Below are 11,699 nucleotides of genomic sequence, written 5' to 3'. Positions count from 1 at the left end.
AGGGTTTATGAAAGGTTTATATGTGTAAACCAAAGTTGCTCCAGTGAAGCACACACATTAATCGTTTCATTTGCTTTCATGTAATACCGCAGCTCCTTCTTGTGGCCACTTTGTATCCCTCCAAGTGACATCAAACACAGGATTGATCAACCCAGCAGGCTTTTTTCTCATTTGCATATTTTTTCAACTTAAAAAAAACCCTGTTATTGTCAAACAGTATGATTAATGCTAATGCTTAATAATTATACTGGCATGATTTTAGTTATCAGCCAAACTACATACGTTTTCTTGTTATTTTGCACCCAGTGGTCAGTTTTGGACTGAGTTTTTTAAGGACTTTTGTCTACAAGTATTTTATCTCATGGAGGGAACAAATGGTGGCCAGTGAAGGTGCCCATTCACAGTTGTACAGTCTATAGTCAGTGAATAACTTACCTTCAAATCATCAAGGATGACAAACACATTGATAATGTACTGAGATAAGGCTTTACTTTTAATGTTATAGCTTGTTAATCTTTGTATGTAATACAATATTTTAGCGTTAACTTTGAAAACCTTGTGTTCAAGACTTCATGCATGGCTTTACAACAGCTAACAATACATTAGCATTGTTCCAGATACACGTCGTTAGTGTTTTCTTTTTTTTACCTAGATAGAAAATATAACCTGTTAATGTAAGAAAAGTCTAACATGTCCAACTAATACAACCATCAAAGCAACAACTCCTATCTTTCCAGATTGTGTCTGTACACTATAATTCTTCTACCTGTTACTTCCATAGCACACATTCAATCAAGCATACATTAGGGGTATTGGTGCAAAGTGAGTAAAGGTGGTGTTAAAATGATTAGGGATGACAGTAACACAAACGACGTGGATAGAACAGAAAATAAGCTGGTTCACAGTGTGGTCGGGAGGAAGTTGCGCACAGTAGGATGGATTTGTGTTCATAAAACTGGTTGGATTGTCTTGGTGGTTGGGACAAAGGTGAGATACAGGGGAAGAGAAAAGAAAAAAAACAGAAGGAAGGAGAAAAACAAAAAACTGCAAATAATAAAAACAAGGGACCAAAAAGCATGAACCAACTCAGGTGAACAGAGCTCTACGTTAAATGCTCAGTTATACACACAACAATCACATAGGCTACTGATTCTTTCTTATCGGCAAAAGGATTATTTAATAGAATGGGCAGTATTGTAACTTTGGCCAAAATTGTCAACTACTACAAACAAATAGATTCTTTAGGTGTTGTCTTAAAATTCTGCAACACTTGCAGCCAAAGAAATGCCAAAGCGGTTACAAGATTTACAAAGTAAGGCAAAACTCTGGTGAAGAAGTATTGTAGCTTAATGCTGAATGTTTCACTGTTAGCATCAGTTTTCAGAATCACCAGTGTGGCATGGAGAGCACCTCAGAGAGCCATGATAAGCTATTGCTAATGTTAGCAAGTTATGTCCATTTTAGCTAGGAGAATGACTCTGGTTAGCATTGTAGCTAGATTTTGAACGCCACACTTTATGCACATTCTAGTTGGAAACCTGAGTGTTCTCGTAACATTACAACTGCATTCAACATTTAACATTATGTCATTATAGTTATTTATATTTGATGACTTTATTCTTGTAATGTAACAACGTTTTCTCACAAAATTACGACTTTAATCTCACAGTATGTCATGACTTTACTTTTCTTTAATATGGCTCTGTATTACAAATATATCCTAGTAAAGAAGCCTTCAAATTGAAGTCTATTAAAACAACCTTTTTGGATGTTTTTTAAATGCCGTATGTTATAGATTGCAGGATATATAAATCGTGATCCTTTATTCTTTCATCCCATGTTGAATAAGCTGATATTTCTGATCAGAAAATAAAGAAGTGCCCTAAATTCATTGGATCGGATTTTAGTCTAAAAGCTGATTCTGATTTATAGGAATGGAGATGACAACAGCAAAAACAGTTAAATAAAAGTATAGTATGAGCAACACAATTACATAAAAAATTACATAAATAATGATCCATAACAGAAAACTTCAAAGCATGCCTTCTTCAAATTAATTTTCAACACCAATTGGATTTTTTCATGACCAATCAGAAATAGAGATCAATGGCAGACAAGATCAGACTCAGCAGAGGAAAGCATCCCTTGAAGCTTTAATAATAATAATAATAATAATAATAATAATAATTATAATGAAAAGGGGGTGTGTACCTGGGCCAGTGGGTGTGTCTCCCAGTGGGCTTGTCACGGGCGACTTGTTATAGCCAAAGGAAGTGAAAAGTGGAAGCAGTGGCTGATGGGAATGTGGTGGAGGAGGAGGCGGTGGAGGCAGGATATGGATCTGATGGAACGTGGTGTCGTTGCCGTTGACTACCGCGTTGGCAGGGGCAACCGTCGCCGGAGGAACCAGCGGTATCTTTTGAAACTGTTGAGTGCAAATGACTGTGCTGGCCAAACCTGGATAACACCCACCGTGACGACACACACACACAACCAGCCAACAAGTGAACCATCGCCACGTAACAAACAAACAACAGAACAGAGAATTACATGTAAGAAAAAGGAGGAAAAAAAGGAAATTAAAAACAAAGTTACAAAATTAAACAAATGAACATAAGATGGTGAAGTACACGGCTGATGTCAAAGGATGAGGACAGAGAGAGGACGAACAAATGTGGGCGTTGTTGCATTGAAATATATTAAGAGGTTAGAAGGGGACGTGATTAATAGTGGGAGTGGAAATGGTGCAAGGAGGCTTCAGCGAAGAAATTTATGATAATCCGCTTAAAAAGCTGTGCAAGCGGGTTGCCATGTCATCGAAACGGAAGCTTCAGTGTTTAGCCAGCGCTGCATCGGACTTTTCTGAGTTCTATCCTCTCTCAAAGCATCTCCAATATTTATCCTACTGTTACAACGTTGTTGCTCGTGGAGTTTATTGGAAAATGTTGTGTAATTTTAGGTCGGGTAAAATGAGTTATTTCGGAACCAGTTCAGTTGCCCGTTTCCATCGCTGCAACACCTGTTGCTTTGCTGGTTTAACTGGACTCATATCTGGCAAAACCGCCAAATCATTACTATTTGCGACTATCATACAATAATATTTATGTTACAGTATCTGAACAGAGTCATTCAACTTGCCATATCAAGTAGTGTTCACTGGTGCACTCTTCCAGTAGTCCAATACAACTGGTTGCTAAATTACTACTCATCAAAAAAGGATTTCAAGTTGTGACCCTTCACACAACTCTTGATAACATGGTCATAAATCATCAAAATCAGTGCACTAAGCAAACAAGCCAGCAAGCCATTGTGCTAAAAGCCTTTACATCACTCTTTTTGTATTCACACTTCAATCAATCAATGATTTTTGTTTATATAGCTCCAAATAACAATAAAGGTTATCTAACGTTATAAAGCAGGTCAAGACAAAACTCTTCCTATCTGAACTCAGTATTATGTCATTTATTTGGACCATCCAGTTTCGTTTTGACTGTACATGCTGCTGTTGCAACTGCTCAATTTAAATTCCATATCGGGGGGAAATTATTTGTTTTTCTTTCTTATCGGTGTTCTTTGTTAAAATGTATTGGTTGAAATAAATCTGCTGAAGCATCCTCATTTGTGTAAAAAGAAAAGAAGAAAAGAAAGTAGAGTTGTTGTACATGTGATGTACAACAACTGATTAAAAATGCATGAAAACAGTTAAGTAAGTGAACCCTCTCGCTAAAACAGCTGCTGTAGCCCCAAGTGTGTGCGGCCATGATTAGTCAGTATGGCTGTGCAAGCTGAATAGGGGATTTCAAGCTGTTTTCTACTGTATCCAGCTGTTCTATACTACGTATGTATGCCCAAAGAACACTGAAGGAAAGGGGCTTTATGAAGCTAACTCTGGCTCAACAGTCTTGTAGGTGGTTGAGAAACAATCACAGCATTTACTATGACTTGGAGCAGGTTGCATAGTGGTGAATGAACTACACAAGGATAGAAGAGATGGAAGAATAGATGTCCAGAAAGGTAACCACAGGAGAGAGAGAGATCATCTAAAAGACAGAGATGAGTGAGTTTCTTTTGATCATGGAGGGTGGATCCAAACATTTACAAAGAGAAAGTTATACAGACTGAGACAACTAGACCTTTTACAACAAGAGACATACATAGATGGAGAAACTGACATACCAGACCTAAAGACAGACGCCAATACACAGAAAAAACAGACTGAGCCTAATTTGTGCATGAAACTTTGGGATGATGGGATGGATGTGAATGTGCTCTGTAGTTCTCACCAGAGAGGCAAAAAGCTCATTACGGTGACATTAAATGAAGAAAGGAGTTTTTAAGATTATATGGGAGTTCAATAAACAGCCTAGCATTAAAAAACATACAGAAGACACACAAAATATAATCGTTTCCCCTTCCTCTTCTCTTGATTAGCAAACAACCTGTTGGAAATGTACATGAGCGAGTAGTATAAGGGATATCCATCCATCCTCAATCTATACTGCTTATGCTGTTGAAGTGCTGGAGCCAATCCAAGCCATGCTAGCTGCATTCTCTAGTTTTATATCTCTACATGCATTTTAAGATAACAGGATGTTGTGGGTAGTTTCTTATTCATTAATTGTCTGTATAAAAGAAGTGGAAATATCATCTAGGTCTGAAAAGTGAGGCCAATGCAGAAGTGATGTAAACTTGTATACTTTCCAGTGGCCCACACTGGGTGATAGATGTACACATATAGATTGTAAGCTGACTTTATGACTTCAATAAAAATACACAAAAGCAACTTAAAACTAAAAATGCATTGACGTCTACAAAATGAAATGGTATCATTTCAACACTGATACCTCTGACTATTTAGCCAGCCAAGTATTTACAGTCCTTATGCTAAGCTAATAATATACTGCCTTTTTAACAGTAGGGTTTTTACCTCACAGACATTGTATTCCACACAAGAAAACAATCATTTAGCAGGTACTGCTACGTGTTAGCAATGATGAGATCATCAGCCAGGGACCAGTGTGAAATGATGGTGTCTATGTTATTAATATCAGGCTGAACTCATGAGAACTATGTGTTTGATTTAAGACAAGTGGTAGTGCAGTTATATGTAACTCAAATGGTTCACAAGTATTAAACTTAGATACCGCCAACAGTAACACAGCGATGAAAGCTTGGTGTGCGTCACCACTGTGCTCCATTGACATTCTCTGAAAGGCTTTTGATTCTAGCCTGTAATCACTCAAAAAGTTTAACCAATAAAAAAGTCAAGTTAAGTGCCCACATTCAGGGGTTTATAAGAGCTTCTCTTTTCTTCTTCATCTTGTTCTTCTTTGTTTTCATTCTTTCTCCAAGTTCTTTTGCCGTTTTTATCGACATGTTTAATGTATCTCCGGGACACTTTTGGGAAACTCTTGCGCTCACTTAGCCACAACACACTCACATGCACACATACTTCAAAGTGCTCACACACCTGTGCGTTTGCTGATGACTTCCACCATGGTAGAAGGGAAGTAGCCCACTCGGTCATTCCCTGTTCGGTTGTCATGGATACAGCCTTTCCAGCGTCCATCAGGGTGCTGCTCCAAAACCTGTGCAGTAAGTTTGTTTACAATCATGACATTCAATTACACTCACAGTTATTGGTTCATTTCATACTGCTAACTTCTTAAACTTTTGAATAATATTATATTTACAGATATTTTTATCCCTTCATTCTTAACTGAAGCTGAGGCACTGCTTCGCTTTCTTTTAATTACTGTAATAAGTTCCCAAAGGCTGTATAAAAGCTCATTAATATTCATGGCTTGTTGGCTGACTGCAATGTAGCAAGAGAATACATGTTTTTGTAGAACAAATTCATTGTAATGAGGGAGGTTTAAACTACTCATTCCTGCATATTCATTAGAAATCCCACCAAACTAGTACGGATATCAATGACTTAAGATTCAGGAAAGCACAAACAAACTCTTCATTTAAGCTGTGAAGGCTTCTGAATGCATGACTCTGCAAAGAGCTGCTTGACAGAACTTTAGCTACACACTAGTTATGCATACAGTTTAATTACAGACATGTTTGCAATGAATATTGTTAAAATAACTCCCCCATACTTGATCTGCATCAGTGTAGCTTTGTAGCACCTTTAGCTCCCTCTAGGGAACAGAACAAGGAAGTGGGATGAGAGAGGCCGTGCCTCATACAGGTGCTGTCCAATCTTTTTTGTAGTTGTATCTGTAGTTGTACTACATTTGGACTGTATCAGTAAGTGAGTTATATCATTCATGTTTACTTGTTACCCCTCGTCATGGTCCATGTGAATACAAGGTTAGAGCAGATCAACAGAGAAGTGGTTACTCCCTCTTACATTGTTTTAGTTGAACAATATTTCAGGGGCCTGAAGAGGTAACATTCGACAATAATTAACATTCAGAGTGGAGAAAACACCTATAAACAATTTTGTGTTCCATATTGAAATATTTTACATTTTGTGCGAAAGTTACACCATTTACAATCTGAAACTATTGAAACCAATAACTAAACAATACTACATATTAATTAATATTTTTTAAACTAAATACTAGAAATGCTTTTGCCTTTAACCACTTGAGTGTCAACAACAATCAATTTTAATGTCAGGATTGGTGCCTGCGTGTGTGTGTGTGTGTGTGTGTGTGTGTGTGTGTGTGTGTGTGTGTGTCTGTGGGTGTGTGTGTGTGTGTGGGTTACCGTAATGACGTCTCCTGCTTTGATGTTGAGGCTGGTCAAGTCATAGTTGTTGCAGTAATCCTTCAAAGCTCGAACCTGAAGAGCTGCTGATGCATCTACCAATCAGAAAGCGACAAAAGATTCAAACGTTGTGTATAGGTTTTGAAGAATGTCTCTTGGGCCACAATGCTATACTGTCACTTTTCAATATGCGACTCTTAATCACACACTGTAACCTCTTTATTGCAACTTTCCCATTAAAACAATGTACAGAGTTTACACAGTCTGTGGTTGGAGACTATTACAGGAGCAGTTTGATGTTTGGATGCTTTGAAGTGAGAGTTAGATGAGAAGGTGGAACAATTTCCTGTTCAATATCAACAAACACGATATAAGGTGATAACTTATTTAGTATTAGGGCCTATTTGTTACTCTAGACAAAATCTAAACAGGCCCATGCAGTGGACTCATATATAACATACTCACATACTAACATAAGGGTGGCAGAGATCTGTTTCTCTAACTCTCGGAAGGAATGAATTGAATTTCCCAAAATGAGTTGAGCTAACTTTCTCTGTGACTCTTTCCCTGCATTTGTTTCTGTCCATGATCTCAGTCTACAAACATTCCTCTCTACTCTTTTCCCATTAAGAAGCTTCTCTTCTGTTTTTACTTATCTATCTTCTCCATCCCGCCATTCCAACCATTCATCACTATCACCTATCATCATCATACACCCTACCCCTCAGCAGCTGTTTGATCTCTCTGCTGGCTTGTGTTGCAGTGAACTGGTAGACAATGTCCAGCGCCGTCTGGCTGTAGGTGTTTCTTACTGCGGCGTTGATACCACTCTGGAGAGGAGAAAATAAAATGGAATTGGTATTTATTGTTTTTTTACAGATATAAAATGACAGATCAAAATGTAGAAAACACAAAAACAACAAGAACAACAAAAACCCTTAAGTCTGTCACTTATGTTTCATTATAGTCAAATTAAATAAATTGGCAAACATGTTTTATTTCAATAAAAGATCTAAAACAATATTCAGTATCCAATGTGTTCTTCCCTCATTAATATATATATACGACTATATAACATGCTGAATCTTTCACAGCCAGGGAGTAAAATGACAAAAAGTAATATTCTCATAAGCTCTTCAATTGGTATCGCCCCTCTTATTTTCATAAACCCTGGGGCATTTAAAGTCACCATCACAAATCAATCATTTGCTAAATCGTTTTCTTTCTTTTTTTTTAAAGATTTATTTTTGGGCTTGTGCCTTTAATGCAGAGGGAGGACAGTGGATAGAGTCGGAAACCAGGGAGAGAGAGCGGGGAGTCACATGCGGAAGGGGGCCAGGGGTGGAAGCGAGCCCGGGCCTACCGCTCCAGACGAGAGTCTCAACACATGGGACGCGCACCCTAACTATTGCGCCACCAGCGCGCCCCTGCTAAATCGTTTTCTTGTCTTGCAGTTCAGCTACATTTCTCATAACTCTGTCTCAACATTATCACATGGCCAAGAAGAGCTGTTTCACAAACAGGCCTCAGACTCCCACAGCATTTAGTTATGCTTTTCTTCCCAAGGATCTCGAGAAAACGAGGGTCTTTCAATGACATGGTGACAACTTAAAGGCAGGAAGGTAGTCAAATAAACAACAATGGTTTACCTTTTATAAAAAATTATATTTAAGTATAGTCTCAATACATTTATTTCACTGACATTTTCAAAATCGTTGGACAGTTTGTCTTCAGCAATTTTCATGTGATAGCTTTTTCATTTAAGCTAAAAAGTTGAAGTTAGCAGAAAATGTTAAACTAAGTACAATTACCTAATTCAATATTCTTACAATGGATACATTAAGCCCTTTTTTGTTTTTAAATTCATATAGGCCTTAGCTTTTGAGGACATATTGGCATACTTATATAGAATAATCAGCATTACTAAAAACTACACCCATCAAAAAGTGTCAATGTAGAGAATGAAAAAGTACAAAATATCCCTCTGATGTGTTTTCATGTTTTTCAGAGGGTAAAAGTACTGCAGCATTCTGTGGAATCAAAGCCTGTATGGGAGAAGTTTTAAATTGATAGATACTGCTTAACCTTTATGCATTCAAGAGCAGTACAACTCAAATGGATATCACACAGTGAGGATGTAAAAATCCAAGTAAGGTTGTAATGTTCCTTTAAATGAATCTAAGCCCAGGAGTCAATGCAACAAGGCTGTCAGTTCAGTTCCACTTACTTCCAGCAGGAGTCTCACTGCCTCTGTCTTTCCACACAGGGCTGCTTCATGCAGGGCAGTGCCCGCTTTGGTCTGTCTGTTGATGTCGATGCCCGCCTGGATCAACAGTCTGACAGCAGGTGACACAGGAAAGAGGAAGGGAAGGAAGTGGAAGTGGAAGGAAAGAAAGAGATGACAGAGAAAGGACAGGGAGACATTTAAAGGGAAAATAGAGTAAATAATAGCAAAGAAGAGAAAGGAGAAGTGACGAGTTGAGGGAGGAAATGCAAAAGTAAAAAGAATGATTATTGTCAACAAAGTCCATAAAATGATCCTGACCCTAACCCATAAATAACAGACTGTAAACCCAAATTTCCCCTAGGAGATGAATAAAGTATATCAAAATAAAAAAACAGTCAGAATACCTGAAATAACTATTGCATATAAAAAATTGATGCAGACACAGTGAGAGTGAAAAAGATGAAGCACCGTTTGATTGAATGTAACTGAAGAGAGGCAGGAAATGGGGAAAAGAGAGATTGGGGGATGACATGCAGCTCACTAACAAGCTAAACTAAGATGTAGCCCAGGCTAACAATAAAATGATAAACATGCATGTGTACATTATTATTTTGTGCATGTTGGCATGCTGGTGTGAGCATTAAGTACTGAATACATTATGCCTCAAAGAGCTGCTGAACTGGTTGGTGGATTAATTCACTCCGACATTGACACATATTGAGTAACTTTACAGGACAGGAAGAAGACAATAGGTTGAAATAAAAAATGCACATTACATTTTTTTCTGACATCTTGCAACTTAGAGTTCGTGTATGTGTGTTCATGTGGGTGTGTCATTAATCAGAATCACTTCTGGAGAGGCACGCTCGGGCTGAACCAACTACGACAGGCTTCATTCTCTCTCTCTGTTTCCTCATTCTGTCATAAACATCCCTCCATCTCGCTCTCATTACTTTTCTAACCCTCTCTCCCTGCTTCTCTCTTATGATCCCCTGGTTGCAGTCGTCTCTCATCTTTTATCAATTCTCCGTAGCATCATTTTCCAAGCCAAGCAAATATATACACATGCCATGAGTGACTTAAAAAATGGGTGGAAGTAATGAAAGGAAAATTACTGGAGTTTGTTGTGAGTGTTTATTTGCCCCGGCACACTGTCCTACTCCATCCAGAAGCTTTGTGCTAAATAATGACATCACCTTGGCAACAAAAAACACTTTGGCATGATGCTCTCTTTTGCAACAACATAAACAAAAAATAGGCACACTTCCCAGTCAAGAGAAGATTATAATGAGTTGACATTTAGTGGGACAGGGTGCCAAATCTGCAGTTTCCAGTTTATAAAACAATTAAGGCTCATCTGACTGCTGCATCACTGTACACATGTGTTTTATTATTCCTTGAGGTAATTGGATCACGCTGTTCCTCTGTTATGTTATATAACTGTTATCTCAGCGAGCTCAGGTGGACTCTTTAAAGCCAGCGATTCATTAGAAGCAGTTTGTTTGTGAGATGTGGACCTCTCTGTATTTGTGGATGGTTGTGTGAGTCTGTGTGTGAGTCTGTTTGTGTGTACCTGATGATGTCTATGTGTCCATTCTTGGCAGCCAGGTGCAGCGGAGATGTCCCATTGGGGTCATGGGTGTCTCCTTTTTTGGGCTCCAGTAAAGCAGCACACATGTTACTGGACAGCAACAACTGGACCACCTACATACAAACACACACAGGACATAAGAAAGACATTTGACCTTTTATGCAGATTTGTCCTTTATTTATTTTTATTTTTTTTTACACAAATAAATCTACTTCTTACCCCAACTCTGCCGAACTCACAGGCCAGGTCCAGAGGTGTTTTCCCTGCGTTGTCCACAATACAAGGATTGGACTGGTGCTGCAGCAGCATCTCCGACTAATGATGAAAACACAAACCAAACACACAGATGGAAATGTATCAAAATACATTTCACCCTTATTTACACAAGGCACATCCTGAAAAGGTCAACAAAGTCAGCCTATCCCTATAGGCTAACACATATTAACATACAAGCAATCACAATCACACCTATAACATATTTGAAGTCGCCAATCAACTTATTTATTAACACTCTTCTAATGCAGGCATTGTCAAACCTAGCTTATCATTGGCTTCATGGCATAGTGATCGAGCATTCAGTTTCTCTTTCATTGGTATGTTAAAAAAAAAGCATGTAAAGAGAGTTACAGGGGTTGTTTGTAAAAAAAAAAAAATTCCTAAATTGATGTTACCAACAAAGAAACCTAAGTTAGAGCAACTTTAAGGAGGAAGACATATCAATTTAAAACACATACACTTATTAGACCTTTTAAAAGATGACAATCATCCTGATACACTGACTTAAGAGTAACCAAAGTTAGCTTAATAAGGGGCGGTCTGTAGGGGAGCCAGAGGGTTGCCAGTTCAAGTCCCGGCACGGACCAAGTCCGGAAATTGGTCTGGTAGCTGGAGAGGTGCCAGTCCACTTCCTGAGCATTGGAGCGCTCGCTGTGGGCAGCCCCCTCACTATGACACCTCTCCATTAGTGCAGGTCCATAGAATCCTGTTTGAGCATGTGTGTGTATTTCGGCCTATGTTTGTGGAGCATGTTCACTAGACAGAGTGTAAAAACGAATTTCCCCTTGCGGGCTCAATAAAGTCTAAAATTATAACATTAGTCTGAAATCAAGGACCCATTTTTTTTAACAGGAAATTGAATAAGTAGTTCATCTGTCATTG

General features: G+C 38.4%; 1 protein-coding gene across 14 annotated transcripts in view; it reads right to left on the bottom strand.

Annotated features, from left to right (window-relative positions):
* The window catches only part of caskin1 (CASK interacting protein 1), a 93,012-nt gene that overhangs the window by 22,151 nt on the left and 59,162 nt on the right, over positions 1–11,699 (bottom strand). For 7 of the 14 annotated variants that reach the window (XM_065964307.1, XM_065964306.1, XM_065964314.1 and 4 more), the window contains exons 5-12: positions 10,761–10,856; positions 10,524–10,654; positions 8,951–9,059; positions 7,445–7,553; positions 6,724–6,818; positions 6,108–6,149; positions 5,471–5,588; positions 2,212–2,457 (exon numbers count right to left, since the gene is read on the bottom strand). In XM_065964307.1, coding sequence (XP_065820379.1) covers positions 2,212–2,457; positions 5,471–5,588; positions 6,108–6,149; positions 6,724–6,818; positions 7,445–7,553; positions 8,951–9,059; positions 10,524–10,654; positions 10,761–10,856 — 946 coding nt within the window. The remainder of the gene's footprint in view (positions 1–2,211; positions 2,458–5,470; positions 5,589–6,107; positions 6,150–6,723; positions 6,819–7,444; positions 7,554–8,950; positions 9,060–10,523; positions 10,655–10,760; positions 10,857–11,699) is intronic. The other 7 variants (XM_065964310.1, XM_065964311.1, XM_065964312.1 and 4 more) reach the window with 3 other exon arrangements.

Source organism: Labrus bergylta, chromosome 16 (genome assembly GCF_963930695.1).
Source record: "Labrus bergylta chromosome 16, fLabBer1.1, whole genome shotgun sequence".
Lineage (NCBI taxonomy): Eukaryota > Metazoa > Chordata > Actinopteri > Labriformes > Labridae > Labrus > Labrus bergylta.
The sequence above is the reverse complement of the archived record's forward strand: the minus strand, read 5'-3'. Positions and strand labels throughout refer to the sequence as shown.